We start from the raw sequence: 18247 nt of genomic DNA, 5'->3' as shown, positions 1-18247 counted from the left end.
TGTCATCTTGTGATAGGACTCTAGTTTCACACTGTTTCCAGTTTCTGGATGAGTTTACATCCCAAGAGTGAAACATAGCAGATATTCAGTGACTATTTGGACTGTCGTGATATTTCCTGGGGCCAATGGTTACTCTGCAAGGTCACATTACAGACAAGGATTATGTGACCTTTTTTGCTTATCAGGTCCTCCCTGTGGTACATTGTTTGTTCCCCAGGGGTAATGCCGTGTTCAAAGAATACAGGGCCTCTGTTCACACAGTTTGCTTCATCCAGGACTGGTTCTGTGAGCATCAGGCTGAATTGTCTCTATCACCCATGGGCTCTATAGTCACCAGATCTCAGTATTATTGAGCCTTTGTGGACTAGTTCACAGAGAAGAGTGTGTGATCCCCATTCATGTCTATAAAATTACCCGAACTGGCCACTATTTTGCAGGAAGAATGGTGTGAGATTCCCTTAAAAAACTACACAGAACCTCTATTTATGCACTCAGAGATGACTGGAAGCTGTTTTGAATGCCAAAAGTTTTCCTAGGCTGTACTTAGCATGGTCATGTGTTGTGTTTTTGCTGTTTCCATATTTTTGTTTATCCCCTGCCTATTTTTCTGGTTGTAACTCAGAAAGTGTTAAGAATGAATTTTAACTGATTTGCCCTTTGGTGTTGAAATGTATCTGGCTCTCATTTTGTGACACTGTTGCGTTATTGAAATTTGCATGTTTTAAATATCATTTACAGTCACTGTCTCAAATAAAATGTGTATCTTTTACATGTTTATCTATAACAAAAATTATTCCCTTTGTTGTAGAAAAGACATCGCTGCTGCATTTGATATCGGTAGGTTGTGAATGCCTCCTTTTGGAATTGTGGACCGATACCAGTAATGGTGAGTTGGACATCTCATTTAGCTGTCACTTAAAGCTTTAGTGTCATAATACTTTTGTGTAGTATTAAGCTTGAGACAACAATGGACATTGATAGCCTATTTAGAGGAACAGTAAAAGATAATAAATACTGTCAAAGACAGACATACAATTTGTTGTGCATTTTGTAGGGTTCTTTTTTTTTACCTAACATGAAACTGGAGTCTGCTTCACATCTCCTGTGCAGCAAGCCACGCAAATTTAAGTGTTAACTATGTTTTTCTTACTTGTCACTTCTTTTTCTATGTGTTTTTGCTTTTAGGAAGCTTTAATTTTCAAGTAGTAGTAACAGTCTTCCATAGATTCCGTGTTTGTTATAATACAGTCCAAAGACAGTTAGTGCTTATTTTCATTGTTTAGTCAGCTGTCAGTCGCCTTTAGTGAATTAGCAGTCTAGATAAAAGTTGATTACTTAACTCTCTACAGTAAATTGTTGATTTCTTAGGATGGATAGGATGTGTGACTGCTGTGTATGGACACAGGAGGAGCTGGTCACTGTTTGCGAACAGCTAAGCGTGCTGATGGCCACGGCCAGCCGTCTTCAGGCTGTTGCCTCGGAGTGTAGTGGTAGTGGGGAGTCTGGTGCGTCGCATTGTACACCCCAGGTGTTACATGCTTCACCCAGGTCCCTGCTATCGAGACATCTTCACGGGTACTGGGCACGGTTGGGCCACCCTCTCCCCAAGGGGTGTCGCAGGTTCAATTGCGTTCGCTGTGCTCGAGGCGGAAGGTCAATACGGAGGCTGGTGGAGGCTGGCCGTGTGGCATCGCCCGCTCTGTCTGTGAGTGGACGTGTAGTCACTCCTTCAGCATGGTCCGAGCAGGCACACGGTGTGGTGGTGGTGGTGGTGGTGGTGGTCGGGGGGGGGGGATTATTACTGACTGGGAGCTCCAGTGTTAGGCGGGTGATGGAGCCCCTTAGGGAAATAGCGGAAAGGTCGGGGAAGAAGGCCAATGTTCACTCTGTCTGCTTGCTGGGGGGGGGGGGGGGGGGGGGGGGGGGGGGCTCTCACCCGAGATGCAGAAGAGCCCCAGCGGCGGCGATAGAGAGCACTGAGTGCACCCAACTGCGAATTGTTGCTCACATTGGCATCAATGATTCATGCCTTCTGGGGTCAGAGGCCATCCTCAGTTCATAGAGGTGGTTGGCAGAGTTGGTGAAGGCGGAAAGCCTCGCTCGTGGGGTGGAATCTGAGCTAACTATTTGCAGTGTCGTTCCCAGAACCAATCGTGGTCCTCTGGTTTGGAGCTGAGTGGAAGGCTTAAACCAGAGGCTCAGACGATTCTGTGGAGATCTGGGGTGCATGGGTTTTTTAGGTTAGAGAATTCCCTCCCTAGGCCCGGCAAGACACCACCTGAGATATGACAAGGTAGCAGTAGGCAAAACGCAACAGGGAATGACAATATTAATAAGGTAATAGTAAACTGCAGGAGCATCTATAGAAAGGTCCCAGAACTGCTCTCATTAATAAACGGTCACAATGCCCACATTGTACTAGGGACAGAAAGTTGGCTGAAACCAGATGTAAACAGTAATTCTAAACTCAGGTTGGAATGTAAATTGCAGAGACAGGCTGGACAGTGAAGGGGGAGGCGTGTTTATAGTGATAAAAAGTGCAATAGCATGGAAGGAAATTGACGGATATCCAAAATGTGAAATAATTTGGGTGAAGGTCACAGTTAAAGCAGGCTAAAACATGGTAATTGGATGTCTCTATAGGCCTCCTCGCTCAGCAGCTGTTGTGGCAGAACACCTGAAGGAAAATGTGGAAAATATTTCAAGTAGATTTCCCCACCATGTTATAGTTTTGGGTGGAGATTTTAATTTACCAGATATAGATTGGGAGACACAAATGTTTATAACGGGTGGCAGGGACAAAGAATCCAGAGAAATTTTTTTAGGTGCATTATCTGAAAACTACCTTGAGCAGTTAAACAAAGAACTGACTCGTGGCGATAACATACTAGACCCTCTGGTGACAAACAGACCCGAACTATTTGAAACAGTTAACGCAGAACAGGAAATCAGTGATCATAAAGCAGTTACAGCATCGGTGATTTCAGCTGTTAATAGAAATATTAAAAAAGGTAGGAAGATTTTTCTGTTTAGCAAAAGTGACAAGAAGCAGATTTCAGAGTACTTGACAGCTCAACACAAAAGTTTTGTCTCAAGTACAGATAGTGTTGAGGATCAGTGGACAAAGTTCAAAAGCATCGTACAATATGCATTAGATGAGTATGTGCCAAGCAAGATCGTAAGAGATGGAAAAGAGCCACCATGGTACAGCAACCGAGTTAGAAAAGTGATACGGAAGCAAAGGGAACTTTACAGCAAACATAAACATAGCCAGAACCTTGCAGACAAACAAAAATTACACGAAGTGAAATGTAATGTGAGGAGGGCTATGCAAGAGGCGTTCAACGAATTCGAAAGTAAAGTCCTGTGTACTCACTTGGCAGAAAATCCTAAGAAATTTTGGTCTTATGTCAAAGCGGTAGGTGGATCAAAACAAAATGTGCAGACACTCTGTGACCAAAATGGTACTGAAACAGAGGATGACAGACTAAAGGCCGAAATACTAAATGTCTTTTTCCAAAGCTGTTTCACAGAGGAAAAATGAACTGTAGTTCCTTCTCTAGATTGTCGCACAGATGACAAAATGGTAGATATTGAAATGGACGACAGAGGGTTAGAAAAAATTAAAATCGCTCAAAAGAGGAAAGGCTGCTGGACCTGATGGGATACCAGTTCGATTTTATACAGAGTACATGAAGGAACTTGCCTCCTTCTTGCAGCTGTATACTGAAGGTCTCTAGAGGAGTGTAGCATTCCAAAAGATTGTTAAAGGCCACAGGTCATCCCCATTTTCAAGAAGGGTTGTCGAACAGATGTGAAGAACTATAGACCTATATCTCTAGCATCGATCAGTTGTAGAATTTTGGAACAAGTATTATGATTGAGTATATGACTTTTCTGGAGACTAGAAATCTACTCTGTAGGAATCAGCATGGGTGTCAAAAAAGACGATCTTGTGAAACCCAGCTTGTGCTATTTGTCCACGAGACTCAGAGGGCCATAGACACGGGTTCCGAGGTAGATGCCGTGTTTCTTCACTTCCGCAAGGTGTTTGATACAGTTCCCCACAGTCGTTTAATGAACAAAGTAAGAGCATATGGACTATCAGACCAACTGTGTGATTGGATTGAAGATTTCCTGGATAACAAAACGCAACATGTCATTATCAATGGAGAGAAGTCTTCCGAAGTAAGAGTAATTTCAGGTGTGCCGCAGGGTTAGTGTCCTAGGACCATTGCTATTCACAATATATATAAATGTCCTTGTGGATAACGTCAGAAGTTCACTGAGGCATTTTGCGGATGATGCTGTAGTATGTTGAGAGGTTGTAACAATGGGAAATTGTACTGAATTGCAGGAGGATCTGCAACAAATTGATGCATGGTGCAGGGAATGGCAATTGAATCTCAGTGTAGACAAGTATAATGTGCTGTGAATACACAGAAAGAAAGATCCTTTATCATTTAGCTACAATACAGCAGGTCAGCAACTGGAAGGAGTTAATTCCAAAATTATCTGGGAGTAGGCATTAGGAGTGATTTAAAATGGAATGACCATATAAAATTGTCGTTAAAGCAGATGCCAGACTGAGATTCATTGGAAGAATCCTAAGGAAATGCAGTCTGAAAACAAAGGAAGTAGGTTACAGTACACTTGTTCGCCCACTGCTTGGATACTGCTCACCGCTGTGGGATCCATACCAGATAGGGTTGATAGAAGAGATAGAGATGATCCAACGGAGAGCAGCACACTTCGTTACAGGAGCATTTAGTAATTGTGAAAGCATTACGGAGATGATAGAGAAACTCCAGTGGGAGACTCTGCAAGAGAGACACTCAGTAGCTCAGTACGGGCTTTTGTTGAAGTTTTGAGAACATACCTTCACCGAGGAGTCAAGCAGTATATTGCTCCCTCCTACGTGTATTTCGCGAAGAAACCATGAGGATAAAATTAGAGAGATAGAGCCCACACAGAGGCATACCGACAATCTTTCTTTCCAAGAACAATAAGACACTGGAGTAGAAGGGAGAACCTATAGAGGTACTCAAGGTACCCTCCGCCACACCCCGTCAAGTGGCTTGCAGAGTATGGATGTAGATGTAGATGTAGAAGTAGAGAGTAATTATGCCTTATATAATGAGATAAGGGCCATAAAGATTTAAGAGCGCAAGATGAATAGTAGTAGTGCTCAGGATTCAGTCATCTTGAATCAGATATTAATTCCACTTCATATTTTTGCTATTAGTGTCAAAACATTAAACAAATAGCTGGAATTCCATATATTTTTTAGATTTGGTTTTCAGCTAAGTGAGGGATAAGCCAGTCAGCAAACATTGTATCTTTTTCACTTAATCTTTGCAAATATTGTATAGACTTTACAATGTGAAATGTCCTACAAGGCTTGAACCTCTGAATGGATAAAGTCTCTGGTGTGAGCATTCAGAGAGTTGCATAATGTTCTGAGAAGTGTTATGAGGTTCTGTTCAGTCTTCTATGTCTGTGTCCAAAAATCTCGAGCCATTTATTAAAATATCATCTTGTATAAAATTGAAAATCATTTAGTAGTTAGTAATTCATTTTCTGGCACAATCAAATGCTTTTTGGAGGAACATCAAGAGCAACAGTTGAAATATGGACTGAACTTAGAATTGTGCAACAAATTCAGTTTGTCTACATTATACTTTGGAAGTTATCACAAGTTTATTTGGTGTTTTGTTATGCCTTATGTAATCACTGTCACATATTCTTGCAGGGTCAGTTCTTGTGCTGCTGACACGGCCTGACAACAGAGGTTCGGAAGTAATTTCGCAAGCGACAGTCGAGAACTGCCTGTCACCTGGCTCTTGGCAACATTTGGCAATGAACGTTAAGGATTACATGCAGAGGAGGATGAACGTCATTGAGGTACACACATTTTCTGAACTAGTGTGAAAGAGAAAATAGTGAATGTATTTAATTTATGATGTCATTTTGTGCAGCAGAAATGTACAATACCGACGGAAGCAAGTGTGGTGGCACAGTGATCAGGATGCTGGACTCATATTTGGGTTGAATGTGGCTGAAATCCCCATCAACCTGGCCATTCTTTTGTAAGTTTTAAATGGTAGGCTTTTCCGTAAAAGTACTGTGGCAGATTCCCCACCTCCTTCTAGCCAGTACTAGCATGTCCCCTGTCTGTAATGACCTTGATGTTAATGCAACTTCAAACTCTGAATTTCTGTCTATCCTTTGTGTCTGTCCGTTGATCTGTCCTTCCTTCCCTGCCTTAAAACTCAAATAGATTTTCTTTTGTTCAAACTGAACCAAGAAACATTGTAGAAACAAAAAATATTTTCTCAGTTAAAAAGATCTGTCAGACCAGAGAAGCAGTAATACTACAAACAGTAGGTATTATTTTTTGGGTGTGTTTCAAGAGACTGGAGATTCAAAATGATACAGCTGCTGTGAGGATTTTCAGAAACAATTATTTTGAATGGTTGCGGTGGACGTTGAAGTTCACTCTAAGCTTTGTTCTTTACTCATTAATTCATCAAGTTCCATACAGCCCATCATCAATGAGAACAATCGCTAAGATGGCATGACCAAGCTATACATTAGCAAAAGGCAAGAAACACATGGAAACTCGTACTGGATTAATAATAAACTATTACCATACTGTTTAATGTTATTGAAGCTTTTTGCAAGCAGTTTCTTTAACCATTTCAGCTATCCAATCACTCTCCTGGCCCAATCCAAGGGTCTCACAGTAAGTGGTAAATCCAGGTTTGAGTCCTGGTCGGGCACTAACTGTCATATGTCACATTTGGGTGATATACATAGATTGGAACTTAAATACTGACAACACTGCTGTGGAGACACTATGCAATGGAATCTACTATTGTCGCTGTTAGCACACGTTGTTGACATACCTACCTTACCTCCGAGGAAATGGACTCGCCCGTCCCACGCTGCCGGCGTTTGCACAATCAAGGGAAACACAGTCACTTGGGACCGAGCGGTCTAACATAACAGTGTCACTATGTTGTTCCTCCATGGCAGACCATCAGTGCACAGTATTACTGTTCGTATTTGGAGCATCACCTGTGACCAGCTTTGCAAAAGAAGCGGCGACAATTTCTGCGCAACCCACCCATCATTTTGCATGACAATGCGTGGATGCATACAGCACAAGCTGTGGCTGCTCTGTTTGGTCGATGGGACTGGGAAGTACTGTACCATCCACTATACTCTCCGGACTTAAGTCCTTGTGACTTTGATTTGATTCCAAAGATGAAGGAACCACTTTGTGGCATTTGCTTGAGAACTGTTCCTGAGATTCAACAGGCATTAGACCGCTCCATTCGCACCATCAACAGAACGGGCTCTGCTAACATTATACTATGCCTTTCGCATCGCTGTCAATGGGTTCTACACAATGCTGGTGACTGCTTTGAAGGACAGTAACAGGTGCAAACATGTAACTCTTTTGTATCGGTTGTGAATTCTGCAAATAATTTGGAACAATATTCCACTCAGCTGCTAATTATCTGATCATACGTAAGTATCATTAGCCGAGACAGCGCATACAAGGAGAAAAAATGGTCTCGATTCCTTGTGATAGTGTCATTCTCCTTGAGCGGGAATCAAGTAACGTTGTGAGCTTGAAGGGAGACATACAAAAAGACTACACTATAAAGGAGTGGACAGTGACATGTGGAGGTTTGGATCAACCTGGGTAGCATGTACGGATACCCTAAATGGTTAAGTGATGGCTTGTGACAAGCAGGAAATGCACCCCAGCAAAAATTTTCACATGTCATGATTTGGTAAGACATATGTATCTATTGTAGCTGACATCATAAAATTCAAATTTGCTTGTTATTGTCATGAAATTATGCAACAAGGCAGCTTTTGCCTCTAAGAGTGTTGGTATAACAACTTGCTCTTTGCTACACAGTAACAAAATTATTGCTGTCAATGTATTCAACTAGAGTCGGTTGTTAGAATGCTTACCTATTCATAAATATTCAGTTTTACTTGTATTCATGGGTGTGCACAGAATTTTTTTCGGGATAAAGAAGGTACTTTCATTTGCTTTTTATTCTGGTGGTAGTGGTTGGTATCTTTGCTGTCATTGGTTTCTTTTCTTAAATGGAAGTGAATAAATTTTGGTCCATCACTACCAGCCACTCTCTGCCCTTGGCATAGTCTGCTCATCAATTAGCAAACAACCCAGACGAATATCTGTGTTAGTTCCCGAAGCTGACCTTTCATAACAGTAACAGGAAATAAGGCATTGGCTGCATCTCAGCACCAATCACCTAAAGAACACCAGCATTATTCCAAAAATTTATCTAATTATCTCCCTACTGCAAGACTTGCCCTATGCACCTTCCTCCCACCACCTATTCCAGCACTGTAAGTGGCAAAACATATATTATCAAAGGAAGAGCCACCTGTGAAATGACACATCATGTACCAGTTGTTATGTAAACACTGTTCGGTCATTTACATCAGTGTGACTACCACCCAGTTATCAGTCAGGTTGAATGGGCATAGGAAGATGGTGTATACTGGCAATGCACAATATGCTGTTGCAGAGCATGCTCTACAACATGACAGTCATGACTGCTATGCCTGCTTCACCACATGTAGCTGGATTCTTCCCCCAGACACCAGTTTCTCTGAACTCTGCAGGTGGGAACTAGCCTACAACATATCCTTGGTTCTCGCCACCAACTTGGCCTTAATTTACATTAATTCCTTCTGTCTCAGCATTTCTTCACAGTAACCACTTGTTTCTTCACTCCATTTTAGTTTTCTATGTCTTCCATTTCCTGACTTGTCTATTTTTTATTGTCCCCCCTCTCACACCTGTTACATACAAAGCAATTCACTTTTTGCTCCTATTAACATGTGCACGGTGTTTTAGTGGTAATTTCTGTCTTGCATATTACCATGTCTTCCACTTTGAAGGTCTCAGGTTTTCAACTCTCATCCAGTGCAGTCCCCAACAATCAGTGTTTCCTTCTCATCCCATCTGGTAAGTGTTCCCAGATGCGGGGCTCTGAGTGATTTTACCGAACTGTATCTGTTCCCCTAAACCTCTCCTGTCTTTTTCCTTCACCCCTCTTCCTTCCCCTTCAACTCTTCTGCCAGGAGGAGGAGCCACTGGCTCCGAAAAGTTGTAAAAGTTAAATTTTGTGTGTGTGTGTGTGTTCTCCTGGCACCACTTGGTGAGTAGTTTATTTATCTATTTTTTTCATTATATTTTAATTATAGTTGGAATTCACACAGAACAGGCTGATTCCTTCAAATCTTGACTCCACAGAAACAACTCTCCTGATAACGTAACATTCAGAACTAATGCTCTGCTAAAGAAAGAAATTGGTGTTGGTTCTAGTTTATAAACTCTTAGAAAATCTCCTTACCAAGCTCATTCTACATTTGTATACATACAAACATATATGAAAACAACTAAGTAATTAAGAACAAATGAATACAGGTGACAATCTCTGCCCAACGGTTTCCTGAAAATTGGTGAATGGCAGGCACACAGTAAAACAAAACAAACAGCAGTGAAGACCTACAAATTCAAATGCTGTATAATCTGTCACTACAGAACATGTGTCTCTCAGACTCAGCTGCTTGCATAATGACATTTTAGAAACCTGCCCTTATCAGTCCAACCTATAATGTTAATTACCACTGTATTCAGTTCATATTGAAATCGTAATCATTCCATTCATTCACTCATTAATTACCATCACTGGTAATATTTATGTAATCACCATAACTACACAGTATTTACTTTAAAATAAGCCTGGGAGTGATCCTTTTCTGGTCAAGAACATCTTTGAAAAGACTTTTGTGTATAATGCAACTGTCTATTTGCAGCTGCAGTAGAACCGTTAATTTCAGAAATCCCATTCATTAGCAGTACAAGTAAACCCTTCAATACCCCAGTACACACTACTTAATTTATTACTACTTCCATGCAGACAACTTATTGCTCAGCAGGTCAAATCACACAACATACTTATTGTCAGACATCTTCTGCCTTTAGTCCAAGTGTACTTGATTGTGTCTCCTGTTTACATCTTAAATTTGCTATACAATGAAGTTTAGCTGTGAGATAATGCGTGGTCACTTGGCATTTTTGCACCATTTAACTTTTGTCAGATCCTGAGAACCAAGTCTCAATCATCTCAATGACAAATACAACACACAGCACTTAACAGTATTTCTAATACATACATACTCGGATAACATGAAAAATGTGTTGCAAGTGCCACTATAACATAAACAAGACTCGTGACCTATTCCTCTGTTACATTACTACACAAATTAAAAGTCAATACTACATTAGATAATTGTTCTAAAACGCAACAGCAATTAATTCAGGTCCATCAATACAGCATAAAGACAACACGTATTTGATTTTGTTTCTAATAGAAAGAAAAATATGATCCATTCACTTTAGAGCCATGTGATAGGTGAAAGTCACATTGTTAGGCCAAGTTTATGTTTCCCTGTTGGCTATGTTCTATAACCATCCCTTGATAATACACATCAAATATCAGTTCTGCTATAGTTCACTTCGCAAAAGCTGGTAGCAAAAATAATCAGTGTTTGAAAATATAATATAACTGTATAGATAAAAATCCAATAACCAAGTGGCAACAGGGTAGAACATATATAAAATGTATGTAAGTCTCCCCTGACCGAAGGTCTGGGTGACTTTTCTGTAAGTATCCCCATTTCCTAAACCTTATTAATTCTTTTCCTTCATCCCTCTTCATTTCCCTTCAATCCTTCTGCCAGAAGGAGCCACTGGCTCTGAAAGGTTGCTCATTTCCATATGTTTTGTATGTTTTTCTTCCTACCACCACTTGGTGAGTATGTTTTTTATTTGTCCAATTATAATTACAAAAGCTGTTGTAGATGTTATTTTGTTGTTAATACTTATGTCTCTAGGTTGTGTAAACATGTTTTCAAAAGATGATACACTGTTATGTTTCTGCTCTGCTTCTAATGGTACAGAAGTGCAAATGTATGGCTGTGAATAATGCTTGACTTGTTAATGTCCTAGGGTTGAGCTGTACACTGTTTGCTTTATGCCCTGTTGCTGTATTAGCAAAACATTTTATTGAAAGGTGGTCTTGTGGCCGAATAGTTGAAGATAGACAAGTTAAGTGAATTATAAATTAATGATATGAATATAATAGAGGGAAACATTCCACGTGGGAAAAATATATCTAAAAACAAAGATGATGTGACTTACCAAACGAAAGCGCTGGCATGTTGATAGACACACAAACATACACACAAAATTCAAGCTTTCACAACCAACGGTTGCTTCATCAGGAAAGAGGGGAGGAGAGGGAAAGACGAAAGGATGTGGGTTTTAAGGGAGAGGGTAAGGAGTCATTCCAATCCCGGGAGCGGAAAGACTTACCTTAGGGGGAAAAAATGACAGGTATACACTCGCGCGCGCCCACACACACACACACACACACACACACACACACACACACACACACACACACACACACACATCCATCCGCGCAACTTGATTAGCGGAGGTTGAGGCCTGGTGGGTAACGAGAAGAGAGGATATACTGAAGGGCAAGTTCCCATCTCCAGAGTTCTGACAGGTTGGTGTTAGTGGAAAGTATCCAGATAACCAGGATTGTGTAACACTGTGCCAAGATGTGCTGGCCTTGCATCAAGGCATGTTTAGCCACAGGGTGATCATCAGTACCAACAAACACTGTCTGCCTGTGTCCATTCATGCAAATGGACAGTTGGTTGCTGGTCATTCCCACATGGAAAGCTTCACAGTGTAGGCAGGTCAGTTGGTAAATCACGAGGGTGCTTTCCTTTCACATGTGGCTCTGCCTTTGATCGTGTACACCTTCCGGGTTACAGGACTGGAGTAGGTGGTGGTGGGAAGGTGCATGGGACAGGTTTTACTCCGGGGGCGGTTACAAGGGTAGGAGCCAGAGGGTAGGGAAGGTGGTTTGGGGATTTCATAGGGATGAACTAAGTGGTTACGAAGGTTAGGTGGACGGCGGAAAGACATTCTTGGTGGAGTGGGGAGGATTTTGTGCAGGATGGATCTCATTTCAGGGCAGGATTTTTAGGAAGTTGTATCCCTGCTGGAGAGCCACATTCAGAAACTGATCCAGTCCCGGAAAGTATCCTGTCACAAGTGGGGCACTTTGGGGATTCTTCTGTGGGAGGTTCTGGGTTTGAGGGGATGAGGAAGAGGCTGTGGTAATTTGCTTCTGTATCAGGTCGGGAGGGTATTTGCGGGATGCGAAAGCTGTTTTCAGGTTGTTGGTGTAATGGTTCAGGGATTCCGGACTGTAGCAGATTCGTTTGGAATGAAGACCTAGGCTGTAGGGAAGGGACCGTTTGATGTGGAATGGGTGGCAGCTGTCATAATGGAGATACTGTTGCTTGTTGGTGGGTTTGACGTGGACGGACGTGTGAAGCTGGCCATTGGACAGATGGAGGTCAATGTCAAGGAAAGTGGCATGGGATTTGGAGTAGGAGCGGGTGAATCTGATGGAACCAAAGGAGTTGTGGTTGGAGAGGAAATTCTGGAGTTCTTCTTCACTGTGGGTCCAGATCATGAAGATGTCATCAATAAATCTGTACCAAACTTGTAACCATTGATGCCACTTCCTTATACACAAATATTCCACACGTCCAGGGCCTCGCTGCGATGGAGCACTTTGTTTCACGCCGATCACCTGCCACCCTACCTAAAACCTCTTTCCTCATTACCTTAGCCAGCATCATCGTGACTCACAACTTCTTCACTTTCGAAGGCCAGACATACCAACAGTCAAAGGGAACAGCCATGGGTACCAGGATGGCCCCCTCATACGCCAACCTATTTATGGGTCGCTTAGAGGAAGCCTTCTTGGTTACCCAGGCCTGCCAACCCAAAGTTTGGTACAGATTTATTTATGATATCTCCATGATCTGGACTCACAGTGAAGGAGAACTCCAGAATTTCCTCTCCAACCTCAACTCCTTTGGTTCCTCAGATTCACCTGGTCCTTCTCCAAATCCCATGCCACTTTCCTTGACGTTGACCTCCATCTGTCCAATGGCCAGCTTCACACGTCTGTCCATGTCAAACCTACCAACAATCAACAGTACCTCTATTATGACAGCTGCCACCCATTCCACATCAAACGGTCCCTTCCCTACAGCCTAGGTCTTCATTCCAAACGAATCTGCTGCAATCCGGAATCCCTGAACCATTACACCAACAACCTGAAAACAGCTTTCACATCCCGCAACTACCCTCCCGACCTGGTACAGAAGCAAATAACCAGAGCCACTTCCTCGTCCCCTCAAACCCAGAACCTCCCACAGAAGAATCCCCAAAGTGCCCCACTTGTGACAGGATACTTTCCGGGACTGGATCAGTTTCTGAATGTGGCTCTCCAGCAGGGATACAACTTCCTCAAATCCTCCCCTGAAATGAGATCCATCCTTCACAAAATCCTCCCCACTCCACCAAGAATGTCTTTCCGCCGTCCACCTAACCTTCGTAACCTCTTGGTTCATCCCTATGAAATCCCCAAACCACCTTCCCTACTCTCTGGCTCCTACCCTTGTAACCGCCCCCGGTGTAAAACCTGTCCCATGCACCTTCCCACCACCACCTACTCCAGTCCTGTAACCCGGAAGGTGTACACGATCAAAGGCAGAGCCACATGTGAAAGGAAAGCACCCTCGTGATTTACCAACTGACCTGCCTACACTGTGAAGCTTTCCATGTGGGAATGACCAGCAACCAACTGTCCATTTGCATGAATGGACACAGGCAGACAGTGTTTGTTGGTACTGAGGATCACCCTGTGGCTAAACATGCCTTGATGCAAGGCCAGCACATCTCGGCACAGTGTTACACCGTCCTGGTTATCTGGATACTTTCCACTAACACCAACCTGTCAGAACTCTGGAGATGGGAACTTGCCCTTCAGTATATCCTCTCTTCTCGTTACCCACCAGGCCTCAACCTCCGCTAATGTCAAGTTGCCGCTGCTCATACCTCACCTGTCATTCAACAACATCTTTGCCTTTACAAATGTCTGCTTGTGTCTGTGTTTGTGCTGATGGATATATGTGTGTGTGTGTGTGTGTGTGTGTGTGTGTGCGCGCGAGTGTATACCTGTCATTTTTTCCCCCTAAGGTAAGTCTTTCCGCTCCCGGGATTGGAATGACTCCTTACCCTCTCCCTTAAAACCCACATCCTTTCGTCTTTCCCTCTCCTCCCCTCTTTCCTGATGAAGCAACCGTTGGTTGCAAAAGGTTCAATTTTGTGTGTATGTTTGTGTGTCTATCAACATGCCAGTGCTTTCGTTTGGTAAGTCACACCATCTTTGTTTTACATGAATTATACATTAATGTATACAAACAAACAGGGCAGCATCTGTAATAAACTTTGGCGATACTGAGGATTTAACTTTGCAGAAACAGGTGGTTTATTAAGTTCCAAACTCCTACAGAATGGTGGTCCTACAAGCAAATAAAATTAATTATTGAAATATATGTAATGTGACACAGAAGGTTACAGAGTCCACTCTTAGATCATGCCACAACATGTACTCAGTACTTAAGTTTCTTCACATGCATTCTTAGATGTCCGTAACTTAGATTCTTCAAGTGATCTAAAATGTGTTATATATAAATTGAGTCACACCATTCTGCCATACTATCCAGTGGCAGAAAAGTAGAGTCCCCACCCCTGTATCATTCAAACATCTTCTGTCAGCCAGCGGATATCCAGGATGTGGAACATCTCATTCTATGAATGACGTGTTATGCCTCACTGCCAAGGGTTTCTCCCTAGACTCATAAGTTATACTACATACTACATGAAAAAATTAAATAATGTTTAATATGATGACAATGTTCATTGTAAATAATGTACATTAGAATAAAACTCAGAATTATATTTTCTGTTGCACCGCATTTGAATTAACTGGTTGGTCTTGAATTCACCAAGTTGTGATTATTTGTTTATTATAGGTTGAGTTAATGGTATCAGAAGGAAAATTTAGTTGTGAGAATTATAATATTATGAGACAGAATGGCTGGCCAGCACTTATCTCAGGGATTGAAGTTCTTAGTACTGCTGAAAGACATTTAGAAAAGTACAAGAAACTATTGTATCATTTGTAACTGTGAATTCCCTTTTGGTCTGGAAATGTTTTTCATTGTAATTTCATGGACATCTACTTTTAATTTGGTTTATAGGCTATCATTAAGCCAGGAAATATGTACTTTTTAAATTCGGTTTCGAGAGAGAGAGAGAGAGAGAGAGAGAGAGAGAGAGAGAGAGAGACCAGCCCACACACTTGTGTGGGTTAGGGTTATTTGTAAAATATATCCTGTATGCTTCTCATGCATGTATGACTGTGACTGACCGATGAGTTATGTATATACTTCTTATTCATTTGTGTGTTACACTAGAATATAAATTAAAATAATTAATTGAAGTTTTTTCTTCTCATCCTGTCTGGTAAGTCTCCCCTGCCCAGTTGGTTCTGGCCGACTTTTTCGAAATCAACCCATTTTCCTAAATCTCTCCAGCCCTTTTCCTTCACCCCTCTCCCTTCCCCTTCAACCCTTCTGCCAGAAGGAGCAGCCTCTTGACTCTGAAAGCTTGCATAGATTCCTGATACAGAAGATAAGAAATATTCAGAGAAATACTGTCACAAGTTCTTCAATATACTTTACAACATCACTGTAACCTAAAAGAAAAATATCATATCCCCAATATATGATGTACACTAAGATATTCTAAAAATTTGTGAAATAAAGTAACATGTACTTCACTTCTGTATTGGAAGCATCTGCAGAAAGAAAAGGCTTCTCAGCCAACTCCTTCTCTCTCGAAAACCACCTCTCCTGTGTCATGCTCAATTTAGAAAGTTGATGATTCACTTCATGTGACTCTTTTGCTATTACTCATTGTTGCACACATGTACCAAGTGATTGATTCACTTAGAATTATTTTGACATGGCAAGAAACATTTCAGGTTCGTTACTGATTTTGAGACAACTTCCTTCCTCATTGTTTTCTTCTGAACATGTTTCTTTTATCAGCTTTGATGGTATAGAGGAACAGTGATAGTTGAAGATGGCCACACAGTGACCAGAATCTAGATATGCAATAAAAATCATTTGTGACTGATTGCTGTACCATTTACTACTTGTTTCTCTTATGTAACTGACCAGATGGTATGGACAATCAGCAATTGTCTTCAGACAATTCTCTGCCTGCAATGTTATTCAGTACACTAAGTATTTAACTTAAAGACAAAATAAGTTTACCAGCGAGCATCTGAGAAGCAAAAACAATAATATCGCACTTGCAATAAATACTTTTCAATGTGAAAATGAATTTTAATTGATATTTTTCAGCTCAGTATTATTACCTGCCCAACTTTGTGGGTATATTATAAAATTTAAACAAAATACCAACCTGCATGATAGGTTTAGTTGTTACTTGTTCAACAATAAATAGTGTAATTTGAACAGAAACACAAAGAGAAGTGTACAGTTCTGGATACTACACCTCGTTTCATAAGAAAACATCAACACTGTTTTTCATGTAGACGATATAATGAAAAATAATGAAATATTTTACCTTGCTGTTGTGACATCACTTGCCAACCTAATGAATTTTGTTTGTAGAACAGTATTCCACCAACAGTCAGAACCAAAAATGCATCTGTACTAACAGGAATAGACCTGTATGACTCCATGAGTTGGTATGAGTGTACATTTTTTAGGGTCAGGACTGAAAGGGTTATTGTACTTTTGTGTGTGTCTAATGATAGTACTAAGAATTATATCTTCTAGAGGTAAAATTTTTGGGATGAGTGTTGAACTTTAAAAGTGCTGATGTTTCAAATAAATATATCTTACACCTTTTTCCCTTCTAGGTCGAGCTGATAGTGGATGGTTGTGATCGCCACGAGTGTCTGTTGTCATTTTCTGGGCTTCTCGTACGGAAACCACGCTCTTCTGCTGTGTTGATAGGACACAGAAAATTTCAGCAAAGTTCTTCATCTGGCTCATGGATTTTTGCCGGACTTCAACTATTCCGCTGTGCAGTTTTTTCACGTGAAAAGGCAACTTACTTGGTTGGCCTCGGACCAGGGAGAGTTTCACTGGCAGACTGTGACGTCGGCTGCACTGCTCCAAACTTTACTCACCTTTTTGGGCCTAAGTCACTCGGATCAGACATTGATTGGGATTCAATTCTTCAGGCTCAAGCAGGAAATCTTAAAGATCTACAGGTATTAAAATGAAAAAATTTTGCCGTTGCTCATTAAAAAAAATAAAACAGGAGCTATGGCTCCATATCTAATGAGTAAGAAATTCAATTATGAAAAGGATAACTTTGCTAGTCATCACATAGTGGAGCTATTGAGTCGCAGATAGGCACAACAACAAAACTGTCAAACAAGTAAGCTTTCAGCCGAAAAGGACTTCATTGGAATTATAGACACACACACACACACACACACACACACACACACACACACACACACACACATATATGCAGATGACCACAGTCTCTGGCTGCCAAGGCTGGTCTGGTCTTGGCAGCCAGGGATAGTGGTTGTGTTTGTGAGTTGCGTTTGTGTGTTTGCGTATTTTGTCTATTTCCGATGAAGGCCCTTTTGGCCAAAATTGACAATCTTTTTGCTGGAGGCTGGTCTGGCCTCGGTAGCCAGAGTCCGTGGTCGTGTGTGTGTGTGTGTGTGTGTGTGTGTGTGTAATTCCAATGAAGTCCTTTTTGGCTGGAAATTTACTTGTTTGACAGTTTTGTTGTGCCTATCTGCGACTCAACAGCTCTGCTATATGACGACTAGCGAGCACGTGTGTTTTGTCTAATTCAAATGAAGGTCTTTTTGGACAAAAGCTTATGTGTTTGACAGTGTTTTTGCTGTGCCTATCTGTGGCTCAACATCTCCACTGTATGGTGAGCAGCAATCTATCCTTTTCATAGTAATGTTGTCATTATTCCATCTTGGATTTTCCATTGTGTGGGTAATAAATTCAGTTGTATAAGTCTCTAGTGTGACTCAAATAGTTGTTCCAGGCAGGTCAAGCCAAAATCGTGAACTAATTTCTTGTTTATACATTTGTGAAGTTACAGGGTACTCTCAAAGTTGGTATGTTAAGGTTCTGTGGAATTTGGTACTGTTAAGTTTGTGGTCATCCT

The 18247-nt window shown here is 41.4% G+C and overlaps 1 protein-coding gene across 1 annotated transcript in view; it reads left to right on the top strand.

Moving 5' to 3' along the window:
* Positions 1 to 18247, top strand: part of LOC126416782 (lysosomal-trafficking regulator) — a 603504-nt gene that overhangs the window by 264012 nt on the left and 321245 nt on the right. The window contains exons 23-25 of the mRNA XM_050084644.1: positions 809 to 886; positions 5753 to 5904; positions 16959 to 17315. Coding sequence (XP_049940601.1) covers positions 809 to 886; positions 5753 to 5904; positions 16959 to 17315 — 587 coding nt within the window. The remainder of the gene's footprint in view (positions 1 to 808; positions 887 to 5752; positions 5905 to 16958; positions 17316 to 18247) is intronic.

Source organism: Schistocerca serialis, chromosome 8, assembly GCF_023864345.2.
Source record: "Schistocerca serialis cubense isolate TAMUIC-IGC-003099 chromosome 8, iqSchSeri2.2, whole genome shotgun sequence".
Taxonomy (NCBI): domain Eukaryota; kingdom Metazoa; phylum Arthropoda; class Insecta; order Orthoptera; family Acrididae; genus Schistocerca; species Schistocerca serialis.
This window is presented reverse-complemented; position numbering and strand designations above follow the sequence as displayed.